General features: G+C 40.5%; 2 protein-coding genes across 5 annotated transcripts in view; one reads left to right on the forward strand and one right to left on the reverse strand.

Annotated features, from left to right (window-relative positions):
- The window catches only part of GPALPP1 (GPALPP motifs containing 1), a 28,047-nt gene extending 26,811 nt beyond the window's left edge, over window positions 1-1,236 (reverse strand). For all 4 annotated transcript variants that reach the window (XM_030311112.1, XM_030311091.1, XM_030311084.1 and 1 more), the window contains exon 1: window positions 1,101-1,236. In XM_030311112.1, coding sequence (XP_030166972.1) covers window positions 1,101-1,188 — 88 coding nt within the window. In that variant the 5' untranslated portion in view covers window positions 1,189-1,236. The remainder of the gene's footprint in view (window positions 1-1,100) is intronic.
- Window positions 1,237-1,376: 140 nt separating this feature from the next.
- NUFIP1 (nuclear FMR1 interacting protein 1) overlaps window positions 1,377-16,814 on the forward strand; it is a 39,860-nt gene continuing 24,422 nt past the window's right edge. Inside the window, exons 1-5 of the mRNA XM_030311153.2 lie at window positions 1,377-1,813; window positions 3,834-3,916; window positions 5,711-5,809; window positions 6,551-6,613; window positions 7,406-7,482. Of these exons, the coding sequence (XP_030167013.1) occupies window positions 1,411-1,813; window positions 3,834-3,916; window positions 5,711-5,809; window positions 6,551-6,613; window positions 7,406-7,482 (725 nt within the window). The 5' untranslated portion in view covers window positions 1,377-1,410. The remainder of the gene's footprint in view (window positions 1,814-3,833; window positions 3,917-5,710; window positions 5,810-6,550; window positions 6,614-7,405; window positions 7,483-16,814) is intronic.

Below are 16,814 nucleotides of genomic sequence, written 5' to 3' on the forward strand. Positions count from 1 at the left end.
TACATAAAGAACTCAACAACAACAAAAACAACAAAGAACTCAACAGGCCAGTAAGGAAAGACAGATCAGTGGAAAAATGAACAAAAGACTGATTTAGCAGTATGTACTAAAGCTGAATGTAGACATATCCAGTGATCCAAAAATTTCAAAAGGAATGCAACATGTATTCACTAAAAGGTAGAGCAAACATTAAAGGAGATAGAAATGCATGAAGAGTCTATAAAGCATTTATTTGGCAAATACAAAGTGCCCACTCTGTATTAAGGCTAGAAGACCATACCATAATGGTGCAAGCAGATATGCTGACAAGTTATTCAAAAAAGTGTATTAAATATATGATGTAATTAAGTGGAAGAAAACCCTGTGGGGGAAAAAGAGGGCGTGACAATGCTTGGGAGAGTTTGGAAATGCTTCACTGAAGCCTTCGCTGACACTGAAGTTGGGCCTCGGAGGATGGGGCAGGAATTCGTCAGGTATGTCAAAAAATGCAGAGTGGGGCCAGAAAGCTCTTAGAGAATTTAGAAACTGCGCAGTACTGAACTAGTTCAATACTGGGCTGTGTGTGTCAGGTACAATGACAGGAGGAGAGGCTAGGAAGGCAGGTCGGGGGCTAAGGAGCAAAGCATCCCCTGCAAGAGCCATGAGCACTGCTCGTCAGAAGGCAATATGGCACAGAGGTTAGGAGCACTGGCTGTGTTCTAAATTGGGCTCCACCATTTACCAGCCGTGTGATACGGGCAACAGCCTGGGCTTCAGTGTTCCCGTTTATAACATGGAAATGATCATCTTTACTTCATACGGTTTCTAGGAGGATTAAATGACAATGTGTATCGATCGTTTAGCACAGGGTCCGGCCCGTTAACCGTTAAATGGGAAACATCTTCATTACAGTGATTACCATTCCCCCCCCCCCCCCCACGCTCGCCCCGTTCCAGCGCCACCTCCCCGCTACCGCTAGAAAAGCAAAGTTAGCTCCGGTCCTCCTCGCCCACTTGCCACTGCTCCACCGTTTCAGGCCTTAGATCTCAATTTCGAGAGTGGGACCGGGCCAGAAAAGGGGCGGACAGGCCTGGCGGGCAGCGTACACGCCGGCCGCTTACCAGGGCTGGGGTCTCGCTCCTCGTCCTCTGCTGTCCCGCGAGCCTTGAAGCCGGGCGGCAGCGCCGGCCCGATCAGATCCCTCGCCATCCGCGGTGGCGGACACCGGTCTAGCCTACAACCCTATCCACGCAGCGTCAAACCTACCCAAAAGGCAGCCCGGGCTCCGCCGCAAACGGCAGGAAGTTTTTCCGGCGCCGACCAATGACGTAGCAGCCCGTGGTTGGCAGAGTCCTGTAATTCACGAGACCGGAAGTGACGCATAAAGCTTGCTCCATATTCGCATGCTAGGTTCTCTACCTGGCTGGAGGCATGGCTGAGCCTGCTGGTGATTTCGTGACTTCTAACGGGTGGCTTCCAGCATCCGAGCTGACCCCCACGTTGGGGCCTCTGAGAGACACTGCTTCACTGTCCGACAACTGGATGTTCTGGGCAATGCTGCCGCCGCCACCACCGCCTTCGTCGTCGCCTCCCGTACGAGGGTCAGAGCCTTCCTCAGGGGAGCAGCACCCCCAGGAAGCCCAGGCTCTCCCCGAGGCGCCTCCTCCCTTCGACGCCCAGATTCTTCCCGGGGCGCAGCCTCCCTTCGACGCCCAGTCCCCCCTTGATTCTCAGCCTCAACTCAACGGCCAGCCTTCCTGGAATTTCCAGGCTTCTACATCGTGGTACTGGAGACAGTCTCCTGGTGTTTTTCCTGGATATCAGAACACTCCGGGTAGGCTATTACTCTTTTCCTTACCGCCCCTTTACTTTTCTTCTTCCCTTCTTCCCTTTCCCACTTTTCCCTTTCTCTACTTTTGATTCTGCCCTGCACTCTTGGGGGTCTGGTCAGTTAAGGTCTCACAATTTGACCGGAATGTTTGCTCTGATTGTTCAGTCTGTTTAGCCGCTGAGGAACTGGGAATATAGCAGTGAACGAAACATAGAAAAATCCCTATTTTTATGTAGCTTAACATTTCCTGGTGGAGACAGAATTAAAAAAAAAAAAGCAGTGTGTGTTAGAAGACAGTGAGCTACCTAGAGAGAGAAAGCAAAGAAGGTGATAGGTAGTTCTGGTGTAATTGTCAGTGTCAGTCATAATGAAGGTGACATTTGAGCGGAGACTTCAAGGAGGTGAGTGATCAGAGCTATGGGGACCGCTGGGGGAATACGGATGCAGGCAGAATGAACTGCAAGTGCAAAGAGCTTGAGGCAGGTGCTATAGATCAGAATGGAAGCCACTGTGGCTAGAGGCGAGCAATCCTGGGGTCGAATTGTAGAAGACTGGGGAAGAGGACAGACCTGCTAGGGCCTTGTAGACGATGGGATTTTGACTTTTTACTCTTGTGATAAGGATAGTGCGGGGGAGTGGCATAATTTATGTTTTAGAAGGATTAATGTGGCTACTCATGGGAATTGACTTAAAAGGAGATGAGTTAGGAAGCTATTGCAGTTATCCAAGTGAGAGATACTGGGGACTTGGACCAGGGCGGAGCTCTGGAGGTGATGAGAAGTGTTGGATTCTGGATCTGTTTTGAAGGTAGGTTTGGGCCAACACGATTTGCAGGCTGTGAGGTAAACTCAAGACAAGAATAACTTAGTTTTTTGCCAGTCAAGCAGAAAGATGTGGATTGAAGAGATTTGGAAGAAAGACCAGGAGTTCAGTTTGGAATACGTGTCAAGAAGATATATCAAATAAGCTGTTAGTTTGTGCTTTCAGGGGAGATTTGTGGCTAGAGCTGTGAATTTGGGTGTCATCTGCATACAGATCATATTTAAAGCCATGAGATTGTTTACTTAAAAGCTTCTCCAACTCTGCCTAAGATTATTTTACATTAACTTGATGCCAAATCAGCCCTTACTGTGTGCCAAATGCTGGGAATATGAATGCGCCTGAGACGGTCCCGAGACAGGTGAGATGGGTTCATAAATAATAACCACAACACAGCATGACTGGTGCTAGAGGCATATGAAAGGTGATTTCAGAGTGTGGAGGAAGTTGGGGAAAGTTTTTGGAAGAAGTGTCTTGGGACATGTTTAGGATTTTGGAAGAGATACTTTTGTAAGTCGGGGCAAAGAGGTGTGAGTACAAGGTGAGTTCTAAAGATTGCACTTTCTGTTGCGACTGAAGCCGAGTAAGTGGAGGGTATGGGGGAAGAGTAGCATGAGAAAAGATACCGGCATCTCATTGAAGGATTCTGGGAAGTCATTCGTAGATTTTCCAGCAAGCTTGTGACCATTGGAGGATTATTTTTCGGTGGTGTCAGTGCACAGTGTCTATTGGAAGAGAGGGCTTAGGAACTGGAAGACAGTCTGGGAGGCTGTCTAAGTAATCTAGGTGAAGGATCAGGGTTTCATAGCTGGATCACAGCCATAAGAAAGGAAAGAATTTGAGAGAAAATGTATTTCACAAGGTTGTTTTCCTGGTATAAAATTGATGCTGAAAAGCTGTATTGGGATAGTATTGTTTACATTTCTAATGTTTGAAATAACAAGAAATGTCATCAAGGTTAGAGTAGCCATTCCTTTCTTTGATGCCTTTGAAGCGTTGTATGGACATCTAATCTTACCAATTATGTGTTCATTTGAAAAATATTTATTTGGTAGACTAGTCTTAATCTTTGTTAGTTTGCTTGAACTACTTTTCTTCCTAGAAGAGGTAGTTTCTACCCAAGTATTTGTGACATCATAGAGCAAATACAAATTTAAAAAATTGTATAGTCGCAAATATTTATGGATTTCTTTTTGTTTCTTAGTTAAGCGTTCTTATTTTCCACGAAAATATGATGCAAAGTTCACTGACGTCAACTTCCCTCCCAGTAGAAAACAGAAGAAAAAGGTATTTTTAAAGATATTCTTGAATGGGACACTTCGGTCCCTATGTCACTGTTTCATGCCTTGCGTTTCTAACGTAACTGTTTCAGTGTTTTGCATCCATTATTGACACAGTGGGGCCTTGCTATAATAGGATCTTTAAAGACCTTAGCCTTAAGTAAAAACTTGAAGCAAAATCTTTTTGAGAAGTAAATGGAGAAATTGTAGAAAGAGAAAACATTGAATTCATTTCAATGTATTTTCAAAAATAAATATAACAGAATTGTGATTATGAGTAAATATAAATGTTATTAAACCTTGGTGAACTAAATATTTATATATTAGCAAATTGGAAGGGGAAGGATGGAATTTAGGGAGAAGAACAGAAGTCCAAACTTTCTCTTATAAAATTGAAAGTATGGAGTTAAGAACAAATTATAATGACATAAACTCTTTATTTTTCATTATCTTTTTCTTTTTGACACAGGGATCTTTTAGGAAAAAATACTTCTGTGATTGAAAAAAGAGCAGTTTCTTCTTCTTGTGTCAAAATCAATTAAAATTAAATTCAATGTTAATTTAAAATAGTTTATATTTAGTTTATCCTCTGTGCCTGAAATCATGTCTGAAATTGTTCAGGCAAGATTTTTTTGTGTTATTATTGTTACCTTATTTATTTGTTTATTTTAATTCATTGTACTGCTTCAGTTCTTTTCAGTAGTAGATATTTATCATTTTTAGGAACAAAGTTATTGTTTTTTAAAAATCAAGATCAACTCTTTGTTGTGCTTCAGGGACCAAATCTTAAAATAGGCTGCTTTCTGAGGAAATTTATAAATCTGGTCTGTTTTAAAGATGTGCATTAATTAGTGTCAGGGCATCTGACTGGCTCAGTTGGTAGAGCATGTGACTCTTGATCTTGGGGTTGTAAATTTGAACCCCGTGTTGGGTGTGGTGATTACTTAAAAATAAAATCTGGAAAACAAATAATGTCATTAGTTTAGAATGAGTCGAATAAAGTCTACAGCATGAAATTAGTATTCCTCATTTTGACATGAAAACTGTATAGCTAATACAAAATATTGTACAAGTATATTAACATAATCCCAATGTTAAACAATAGAAGGCCATTTCCTAGTCTCATTGTAAATAATTTTTTTGTTTTAAATTTAAGAATAAAAATAGCAAATTGGGAATAAGTAACTGACCTTTACTAAGTGATTCTTTTTTGGGGTTAAAAAAATCTGATATAGTTGTTTTTCCTAAAAGTTGAAATGCTGTTTTGTTTTTAATTTTTTTATTTTTAACATTTATTCATCTTTGAGAGACAGAGCTAGAGTGTGAGTGGGGGAGGGGCAGAGAGGGAGGGAGACAAAGAATCTGAAGCAGGCTCTAGGGTCTGAGTTGTCAGCACAGAATCCGATGCAGGGCTCGAACCCATGAACCTCAAAATCGTGACCTGAGCTGAAGTCAGACGTTTAACCAACTGAGCCACCCAGGTGCCCCAAAATGCTGTTTTACCATGAGTATTGATTAGACCATTTTGACATATGCTGTGCCCTTAATTAGATTACCAATTTGATCTACTCGCAGTTTATATTCTACTCAGATTTAACAATTTTTTTATAGTGCTTGTTTTTCCTAATATATTTCCTATAGAAAACAAAACAGAATTATCCTTTCATTAGAAACGTATTCAGAAGTTTTCCCCACATACAGGGATTATGTGAGAAAGTACATACTACTGAGAGGATAGTTATATTTTCATCATTGAGTAAACATTTTTTATCAAAAATCTAATGCTTGTTTTTGTTTGCAGAAAAGAAAGGAACCAGTTTTTCACTGTTTTTGTGATACCTGTGATCGTGGTTTTAAAAATCAAGAGAAGTATGATAAACACATGTCTGAACATACAAAAGTAGGTTTTTCTTGGTTGCCCTGAAGTGTCTTTAACACAATGAGTCTATTTGGTAGAAATTCTGAGCTTTTTTTCCTTAAAAGTTTATAGTTTTCATAGAAATGTCATTTGATGTCTTGACACATTGAGATAGGGACCCTGGGATTTGCAGTTGGAGGGTGGGGAGCCTACCGCTTCAGGAAGAGGCAAGATGGCAGTAAAGAAAGGAGGTCTGACAACTGTGAGTGCTCACCTCCTCTGCTTGGTAAGAGTGCTGGGCCTCACCCCAGTTGCTCTTTGTACCTTTGTGTGTTTTTTTCCCCTTTAAGGCTGCCCTTGACCATTTAATCACACTGTGTAATTTGCCATGGCCCATCACTCTCTAAGGTTGGTCTGGACCTTATTAAGTACTTTAAAAAAAATGCTCTTAATTTGGAAAGGTTCTTTTTCAGTTTATAGGAATGCCCCTTCAACTTTAGGAGTTAAGAAAATTTTGTAACATTGCCGATGTCATGTATATACTAAGTAGAGAAGTAAATGATATGTGTTACTGTACTATATGCTTTGAGAATGTCATTCCTTTTTAAATACAACCTGGTTTGGAGTGCTCTTTATTTTGCTATTGACATAGTTTGGGATGCTGTCTATCCCACATAGATGGGATAACTATGTAGTTCAGTGAGATTATGTTTGAATATGCAGTAGTAGGGTAAAATTAACACAGAAAACATTGAATAGTCTTTTTCTTTAAACTCTTGGCAGTGTCCTGAGGTAGATTGTTCTTTTAGTGCACATGAGAAGATTGTCCAGTTTCATTGGAGAAATGTAAGTTCTTGTGTGAATTTTTGTTTTGTTTTTTTAATTCATGTTCTTTTTAATTCACTGATTTGTTATCTTCACAGCTCTTCATTTACATAGCCTAGTAATAAGTAACATGGAGTACTTTGTATTATTCAGTTTTATCTTCACAGACCACTGTGTGAAATAGATAAATATTGGCCAGAATTAACATTTAAAAAAAAAAAAAAAGATTTACCGAGCGCTTTAGAACTGATTCCTGCACTTGAGTTTCTTGACCACAAATTCTTTGCTTGCTTTATTACGCCATGCTGCTCCAAATCGTTCTGTGTATTCATTATTTCTTTAGCTACCTCACTCAATTTTGGGTGATGGGTCATTCATTTGGGTACATGACGTTAGTTGAGATATGGGTGACATACCTACTTTGTAACCAAAAGTGCATTACTCCTTTTTTCCTTATCAGTTGCACTAATCTGAACACATGAGAAATTATCCCTTTTTCTTTAAAGGGAAAGTCACGATATGGATGGATAAAACCTGCTTACTTAGTTTTAAATTTGTCTCTGCTAGTAAATTTAATGTTGAATACAGAGTCTCCGTTATCCCCCATAATTGAAATTTAGTCAGAAACATACGATATGAGGAGGCCTGGCTGGCTCAGTCAGTACTGAGTGTGTGACTCTTGATCTTAGAATTGTGAGTTCAAGCCCCACGTGGGCGTGGAGCCTGCTTAAAGATAAAAAAAGATTAAAAAAACCCCAAAACCCAAACATGTACAATATGCTTCCTGATGTTCATCAGGCTTTTTCTCCCTAGATGCATGCTCCTGGTATGAAGAAGATCAAGTTAGACACTCCAGAGGAGATTGCAAGATGGAGGGAAGAAAGAAGGAAGTGAGTCAAGAGTTCAGAACTAGTGACGTAATTTTTTCTTCTGGGTCAAGGCTGAGTACTTCCAAATAATGGCCATTCTGGCTCTAATGAGTAATTTGAAAAAGGAGATTTGGCGTTTTTTAACATTGCAGATATTCCTCTGAAAATGACTAGTACTGACTAATTTTGCTGTTCTTCCGAGTTGGTATACAATGACTTTGAGATTGTTACTTGATGTTTCAAATATAAGCATTACAAATTTATTAGGGCAGTTTTGATTCATTGAATTCCCTTATGATGTTGGTGCTAGGGGATAGGACAGTAAGCTATATTATATGAGGCTATTATTGAATAAGTTTTTAGAAAACCTAATAGGAGTTCTTTGTAAATGACTGGTTACATAATGGGACTGTAGTCTACTCTTTGAGGGGAGCTACTACATGCCCCCTGTGTCAGAAGTTCAATGTCGAGGCAGTAATGAGTGGGTACTCTTACTAAAAAAATATATAATGCTTTGCTGTGTTTTTCCTTTGTTTTTTTTTTTTTTTTTTCCCCAGCAAAAATTTGTTGACTGACTGCAGCATGCTAGGTAGAGGGAGTACAACAATGATACATGGGTTTATCCTTAATTATAAAAGGCCAGGAATTCTTTCCTTTAAGTAACGTCTAAGAAATTTGGCCATGTGACTTAGGGCTTTATGCTTATTAAGGAAGAACATTTGCTAGATGTCTAGCTAGGATATTCTATGAAAAACCCCAGTGGGACACTGTTTTATCGTCCTCTCAGGAAGGACTATAATATCATCCTGAAGCTGAAGCTAAGGCAGAACTCTTAGAATGGTCAGACGCATTTTTAAGTCAAACAGTGTTTTTCTGGCATTAAAAAATGAAGAGAGCCTGAGATGAAAAAGGGGATAGTTCTCTTCTAAGGTCAAGAAAGATACTTGAGGGGCGCCTGGGTGGCGCAGTCGGTTAAGCGTCCGACTTCAGCCAGGTCACGATCTCGCGGTCCGTGAGTTCGAGCCCCGCGTCGGGCTCTGGGCTGATGGCTCAGAGCCTGGAGCCTGTTTCCGATTCTGTGTCTCCCTCTCTCTCTGCCCCTCCCCCATTCATGCTCTGTCTCTCTCTGTCCCAAAAATAAATAAACGTTGAAAAAAAAAATTAAAAAAAAAAAAAAAGAAAGATACTTGAAACTTTTGACTGGCGGGTCAAATTTTTACTTTGTTCAGCTTAATTTAAGGTTTTAGTTTATTTTTAAATTCAACATTTTTATGTGTAATGAATTATTTGAGACGGTGTACTTTATGAAAAAAAGAATGTTAGTCAAATTATAGGTATTTGTTATCTTCACTACCATCATCCTTAAAGCTGCCTTGAGTACGGTGTGAGGTTGAGTAAATGTCCCAGTGAAACACACCCCAGAATTACCTTACGCTTTATATAGCACTCACTGTCGCGCTTTTAAACTTCTTAAAATACGTGTTTTTGGGTTTTTTTTTTTTTTTATTATTTGAGCATAGTTAACATACAATGTTATATTAGTTTCAGGTATACAGCGTAGTGATTAAACAGGTTTATATGTTTTGCTCACCAGAGTGTAGTTGCCACCTGTCGCCATGCAATGCCGTCACAGTGCCATTGGCTGTATTCCTGTGCTGTACCTTTTAGCCCTGTGACTTAGTCATTGCATACTTGGAAGCCTGCATCTCCCACGCCCCTTCACTCATTTTACCCATCCCTCCACCCACCTCCCCTCTGGCAACCATCAGTTTATCATCTGTATGTGTATAGGGAACTTTTTGTTTATTATTTAATTTGCTTAATTTTTCAGATTCCACATATAAGTGAGATCATATGGTATTTGTCTTTCTCTTTCTGACTTACTTCACTTACCATAATCCCCTTCAGGTCTTAAGTTTTTAGTTTAAATCCACTTACTTGTAGTATTGTGCCAGACGTTATACTATTAGGTGAAAAAGTTAGTTACTGCCCGTTAAAGCTTCGGAGGTAATTCTGAGGGAAGCCTGCTAAACATAAAGATTTGGAGCCAACTGAGAGCAAATAGAATTTAGTAGATGTGTGTAGTTGTGTCGGTTATTAATATAGTGTGCAGAGATGGAGAGGGTGAAGGGATAATCAGAAGAATTGAATCTTTAAGCAAGTAGAGTGTAGCCATGGGTTAATACATGCCTTGGGTACGGTGTGAGGTTGTGACTAAATGTTCTAATGAAATACACCCCAGAGTTATCTTATGCTCTATACAGCGCTCACTGTCTCACTTTTAAACTTCAGCATGGACTTGGATTGAATAGAATTTCAGTCTCATCTTTGGCTCACAAACGAAGGAGTTTAGGCCTCTCGGAGAGAGTATACTAGAATGCCTTTTTCTCTTTATCTCCTTAGCAGAATCTTACTATCTTGAAAGACTGTCTTAAATGTCACTTGGTTTGTCACTCTTTCTCAGTCTTCATTTCCTTTATCTCGGTGCTGCCAGAGTGCTAGTCTGTAACAAGTTAAGGAACTTGTACCAGAATGTGAATTTATTCGTTACTTTTATTATTCAGAAAATCTTGCTAGGGAAAAGATGGCAGCTGATCTAAACATTTTGCTGAGCGACAGAGTTGACGTATACTCTGGCATCAGTGTGTGGACTGGCTGCCAGTCCCTGGCCTGCCCTAACGTAAAGCACTATTTGCTACCTCGTTTGTGAATACGTAGCTTAGTAATACGACCACAGTAGCGCGTGTTGCCTTCTATTATAGTTGGCCCTAGTCTTGGACATCTTTGATTCTGCTGCACTTCGCACTGTGCCTGGAGCTTAGTATGTGGAGGATAAATGCTTGTTGATCAAATTTCTTTTTGTTGTTGTTGTTGTTGATTGAATTCCTGTTACGTGGTGCAGAGTAGGAAGACCCAGTCTTGGCATGAGGGAGCCAGTTGCATTGTCAAAGTAGTCAGGACCATGATGTAGTTTGAGTTGGTGAAGAATTTTGAAGCATTTTATCAAGTATATGGTTTTTTTGTTGGTTTTTTTTTTTGTTTTGTTTTGTTTTGCTTCTTCGTTTTAATCACCTGGTTTAATGTTTTTCTGATTATTTTACACAGAGGAATAGTAAAACAAGAGGAGTTAACTCCGCTTTCTGTCTGATATTTAGTTTTTCAGGAGCTGATGCTACCAGTGTTGAAGATTGTATCCTGCTAGATGGGGTGGAAATGGCCTGACTGCTAAAACACTAACATAGTCCCCTTACTACTTAGCCCTGACTTTGATCATTTGCAAGTTAGTGTAGCTCAGTGGTGCCAGCCCCTTTCATAAATGTTTAATTCTTTTGAGAAGAGTAACAATGAATCTCTCAAGTTTTGAGTTCACTTAAGTCAGTAGGAAAAGTCTGATGAGTTTCTGATTTGTCAGCTTTGGTTCTCTTATCTGTAGTCAGTGTATAAACGGAGTCATTATATGAACTTTGGGAATATTAGACCACTATTATATTAATGGTCACCACCTTCGTTGACTCTCTGCTACAAGTCTAGCTATTTTACTCTCTCACAATCCTCCCTTCCTTCTCAGCCTGTAAGAGAAGGACCTCAATCTAGTCTGGAGGAGTGCAGTGTTCCTTGACAAAGGGAAGTTGAGCTAAACTCAGATCTAACTAGGAGAAGATGAGGGGAGGCAGAGAGTAGTGTCCAGAATGACTGGCATGTTCAAGGGACTTGACTATAGGTAAGAGATGATAGAAGCTCTTGAAAGATGGCAGTGTTACAGACAGAGAGAACTAGGTGGGTACAGAACATTTGGGAGATAAATGGGCACTATTTGGTGATAGAATGTGAGGTAGAGGAGGAAACAGGTTTTGAGGAGACTTCCAAGTTCCTGACAGGAACTTGGTGAATCTGAGAGGCGAATCCTGGAAGAGGGTGTGGAGATACTGATTTTGGACATTGTTCAGTATGAGGAGATTCTGAGATAACTTACTTGAAGATGTTGCGTAGATATTGGGACTTGGACTGGACGGGGCTGGAGATAGATATTTTTAAATCATGAAATTACAAATGTAAAGACATTCTCCCCAGAGAGGACAGAGAGGACAGAGTGAAAGGAGAAGGCAGCCTAAGAGGATAAAAACCAACAAGACTGCTGAGTTGAGAGCCAGAGAGGTAGAAGAGAGCTAAGAACATGACATGTCACAGAAGCCAGTGGACAGGAGAATTTTAAGAAGGAAGATGTGGTTAGTAGTAGCAGTGTAGTTTGCTGTGGAAAGGTCAGATAAAGCAAGAACAAAAAGTGAGTATTTGATTTTGTGACATGTAGGGCCTCCTTGATGTGGACACAGGTGATTGATTGCTCCTTCGCTCTCCTTTTGAGTTTCCTGCCATCTGTCTACACAGATCTCTGCAGTTCTGACACCCTCCCCAGTGATTCCTAACAAGATGGTTGCAGCTGCCTTTGCCACCTGCCCTTGACATATTTGATGCTCCAACAGAAGTGTGTATACTTTGAATACCCCTGAGTTTTTGAGACTCAGATTGTAATAGTTCATTCAGTACCTTTTCATATTTGGATTTCCAGTGTCCTTCACCTCTGTGCGTGCAATTTTAGCCTCTTTTGTGGTCATTCTCTGGACTTTTTGTCCTGAAAATCTTAAAGTTGGGCATACTCCTCTTTTCTAATTTTTTTAAAGTGTTTTTTTTTTTTTTTTTTTAAGTAATCTCTACACCCAATGTAGGGCTTGAACTCACAACCCCCAAATCAGGAGTCACATGCTCTACTGACTGAGCCAGCCAGGCTCCCCTGGGCATACTCCTCTTTGATCATAACCTCCATTCTATCCAGCTCTGTTACCTCTGCCTGGTCTGGGACTAGTTGAGACCTCCCATCCCTTACCCCTTTTACTTTCTTCTTCCATCATCCTCTCTGTCTTCCCTTCGCTTCAGCTCCTCTGGTTAATATCTCAGCTCCTTATTCCTTCATCCTTCGTTGTAGCCACCTGGCAAAAATGTCAGCTCTGGCTCAGGTGCTGAGCGCTGTTCAAGAAAATCACACCGTTGAAGTGTTCTCTGCAAGGAACTGACTTAACTGATGAGAAGGCTGGGTCATCTTCTTAGTATTTGTTCCTTGTTGTGCAAAATTAGATGTTCAATAGGCATACATTTCTTGGTTATATAGGTGACTATGTAGAATAAAATTTCAATAAATTTGTTAAACTGATTTTATTTAGTTTAGCCAACAAAGATGCCAGTAAAAACAGCTCCTTAAAAGTGGCAGTCAGGATTCTGTAATGTGGGCTTAACATGCATTTTCTGATTATTTCCACATTTCTTGCTCCTAGGAGCTCTTTGTCCCGGCAAGACCTGTTACTAAGCGTCTCCCAAACAGGTTTTCTGGCCTTTCAGCTTCAGTTTTGCTCATGTGGTTACTTCTAGAAAAATCTTACCTACTCTATCTTTGAGTTTTGCCCTTAGACCAGCTAAATCCTGCCTCTTGAGGGCTCCCCCCCCCCCCCCCAATCTGGCTAGAGGACTATCTTGTCCTTCTTTTCTGTCTGCCACTTTAATACAGATGTCCCTTATGATCCTATTAATGAACTTCTTTGCATATGTGTCTTTTTTTAAAAAAAAACCTAAATTATAGTCTTTAGAAATATAAATATGTGGCTGTTTTCCTCCTGGTGCCATAGATCTAAGGGATGTTTGTAAATGTTGGTATATGTTTATGGGACTGGAAAATGTTTTTATTATGGGTGTAGTTCTCTTATGGTATATCCAAGTAAGTGTTTGTAGAAATTTTGCTGAGATTCATATTTTTGGTTCCTGTTTTAAACCATACCTTTGTCGTTTTTATTTATTTTTTTACCTTTGTCGTTTTTAAAGAAATTGGGCAGAAATGTGTTGATCTGATTAATAATTGTGGTTGGAAAACAGTAATAATAGCTAATAGTACTTAAACTGCTGTGGTTTTGAACATTAAATTCTCACCACATAGGACAGACCATCACTAGACCAGCCAAATCGATGTGTGTCTGAATGCATTTCTTTTCTAAAGTAGCTTTCCCCACATGCATATGAACTCTGCCCCCTTGTGGTTTTGTGTAAGAAATGCTTTAGCCTTTAAAGATGAAAACCAGCTTAGGTAGCATGTGTAAAATCCCTAGTAGAAGGCTAGTTTGACACTCTAATGGTAGCAAGAAATCCTAGTAACCTTTGAATTTATGTTAACGTATGTTTGACTAACTTCTTGACAATCGGTTAGCTTAAAAATTAGAGAGAAACATTCAGTATTTCAAAAGACAAACATCGTATGTGGCTGAGGTCACCAAAAACTTAAAGCAGTAGACACTTGCCTTTCAGACTCTTAACCTAATATGAGCTCTAAGATAAATATATGTGAGGTGGCCATGAGACCACAGGCAACTAAAGGCTGAATTTTAGCCACGTAGGGATAATAATGACTGGTTAAGGTGTACTTGGAATCTTTGGAAGGCAGGCAGGGTTACTAATTTGTTTTACAAAACTTCTTATAGGAGGTATAGTGCCCACTCACCTCTCCTCCCCATTTATTTTAAGGTATGTTGTCTACACAGTGAAATTCATCCTTTTTTTTTTTTTTTAATTTTTTTTTTTTTCAACGTTTATTTATTTTGGGGACAGAGAGAGACAGAGCATGAATGAGGGAGGGGCAGAGAGAGAGGGAGACACAGAACCGGAAACAGGCTCCAGGCTCTGAGCCGTCAGCACAGAGCCCGACGCGGGGCTCGAACTCGTGGACCGCGAGATCGTGACCTGGCCGAAGTCGGACGCTCAACCGACTGCGCCACCCAGGCGCCCCTGAAATTCATCCTTTTTTAATGCATAGTTCTGACAGATGTATATAGTCGTGTGATCACCACCACAGTCAAGGTATAGAACTATTCCATTATCCCCCCACATCCCCTCATGCCCGATGTAGTCAACTTCTAGCCCACCTGTAGCCCCTGACAACCACTGATACGTTTCCCGTTGATGTGTTTGTGCCTTTGCAGAATATCATGTCGATGGAATCATACGGTGTGTGACTTTTTGAGTCTGACTCTTGCTTATTAGCACAGTGCCTTTGAGATTCATTTATATTGTTGTATGTGGTAGTGGTTCGTCCCTTTCTGTTGCTGTGCTGTTCCACTGTATGGATGTACCACAATTTGTTCATTTACTTCTCAACTGAGGGACATTGGGATGTTACCAGTATTTGGCAATTATGAGTAAAGCTTTTGTAAACATTGATGTACAGGTCTTTGTTTTGTTTAGACTTTTTTTTTTTTTTTTTTTTTTTGACTCGGGTAAATACCTGAGAGTGGGATTGATTTGTCATAGGAGGAGCATATGTATAACTTTATAAGAAGCGTATGTTTAAGTTTTTAAGGAACTGCTTTTAGGAGGCAGGTTTTTAAATCCAGATATGCCTAGTTGGGCATGGACAGCATTCGGATCAAAGAGGATGGCTGGGATGCACTGGTGATTACATCAGTTAGGATCCTGTTTCAGTAAATGGACCAGCAACCTTACTACCTTGGCTTAGCACAAAGAGGTCTGTTTTTCCCAAGTGGAAAAAAAAGTCTGGGGCTACTGCTGCTTAGCAGCACCATCAGGCACATTTTCTTCCTTGTTGCCCTTAGTAGGTGGCTTTCTTCATGTCCGCTAGAAGGTTCCTGCATATCCAAATATTAAGCCCTCATTCTAGGCAAGACGACAAGAGAAAGGCAAGAGACACACAAAGCCGAGTTTGTCTCTTTTCGTTGGCAGAACAGTAGCTCTGTTTTTAGACCCGACCAAGAGACTCCCACGTAGCGCTCATTGGCTATGAGCGGGTTGCTTGACCACTTTTAGTGACGACAGAGTTGGTGGAGCATCCCCAAATGAAATTGTTAAGGAAGAGGGGAGAACAGGCAGTTCGTAGTGTTCGCCTCGGTGCTTGGTGGCCAAGTTTAAAGCTCCTTGATTTCAAAACTCTTTTTTTTTAAAATTTCAAACCTCTTAAGTGGTATTTGGAAGCAGCTCTGTCCTGAATAAAGGATGGACTTGAACAAGTGTTTAATATGCTTATTGGTGATGATTTTTATGTAAGATAGGTGGGGGCAGAGGGGATAGAGTATAGTTCTAGTTTTTAGAATGTAGGCTGAAAGTATCCCATGACAGTGGACAGAAATGCCTTGGGAAAGGAATGGGTCAACCTGTGGAGTGAATAAATGACGTTACAGATTTGTGAAATTTAGAGATGTTGAAAGAGAATGAGGATATTGGGTGAGGATGACAACTTGGGATGAAGTTTATACCTGTGATGTTGCCTTATTAATAAAGTGCTCTGTGGGGCGCCTGGGTGTCTCAGTCGGTTAAGCGTCCGACTTCGGCTCAGGTCACGATCTCACGGTTCGTGGGTTCAAGCCCCGCGTCGGGCTCTGGGCTGACGGCTCAGAGCCTGGAGCCTGCTTCCGATTCTGTGTCTCCCTCTCTCTCTGCCCCTCCCCTGCTCATGCTCTGTCTCTCTCTGTCGCAAAAATAAATAAAAACATTAAAAAAAATAAATAAAGTGCTCTGAGATGATCCCTTCGCACTTGCTGATTCATCTGAGGTTATTCCATATCTTGTTCCTCAAGTTCTTTCTCTGAAAATATTCATACGTTGTTTCTCTAAGTGTACTTTATTAATAAAAAGCATGGGAAACATTTCTTTTTTGGTACATTTGATAGATCTCTTAAGAATATGTGAATATTCTTTCCACTAGCAGTTTTTAAAAAACCAATTATAAAAATATATTTACGTTTTAAAATCCTATCATTCTCTATTAAAAAATGTTATTTGAAGGCCTAAAAAGAATAAATTTCACATCAATGTGGCAGAATAATCCTTAGGTCTTGAATTTTATCTTTTGAGTGCTACCTTCTCTCTGAGGAAGGCATTGTATTCTTTGACATACAGGGAAGGTAAAGCCTTTATGTAATTGCTATGTTAAAAAAACGTTGTAAAAGATTTTCGTACAGTAAGAATTTTGGAGTTGGAAGAAAATGCTAAAGATTTGGTTTATCTTTAAAGGAAGTACATCTTTACGTTTATTCCTTTATCCAGCCAAACGTGGAGATGCCCACTGTGTTTAAAAACTTTAAGGCCTTCTGGGGTGCGTGGGTGGCTCAGTCGGTGGAGTGTCCAATTCTTGATTTCAGCCCGGGTCATGATCTCCCGGTTCATGGGATCGAGTCCCATGTTAGGCTCTGTGCTGACAGCGTGGAGCCTGCCTGGGATGCTCTCTCTCCTTCTCTCTCTGCCCCTCCCCTGCTTGCACGCGCATGCTGCACACACTGTCTCTCAAAATAAAAAACCAAAAAACA

The sequence above is a fragment of the Lynx canadensis genome, chromosome A1 (assembly GCF_007474595.2).
Source record: "Lynx canadensis isolate LIC74 chromosome A1, mLynCan4.pri.v2, whole genome shotgun sequence".
NCBI classification, from domain to species: Eukaryota; Metazoa; Chordata; class Mammalia; order Carnivora; family Felidae; genus Lynx; species Lynx canadensis.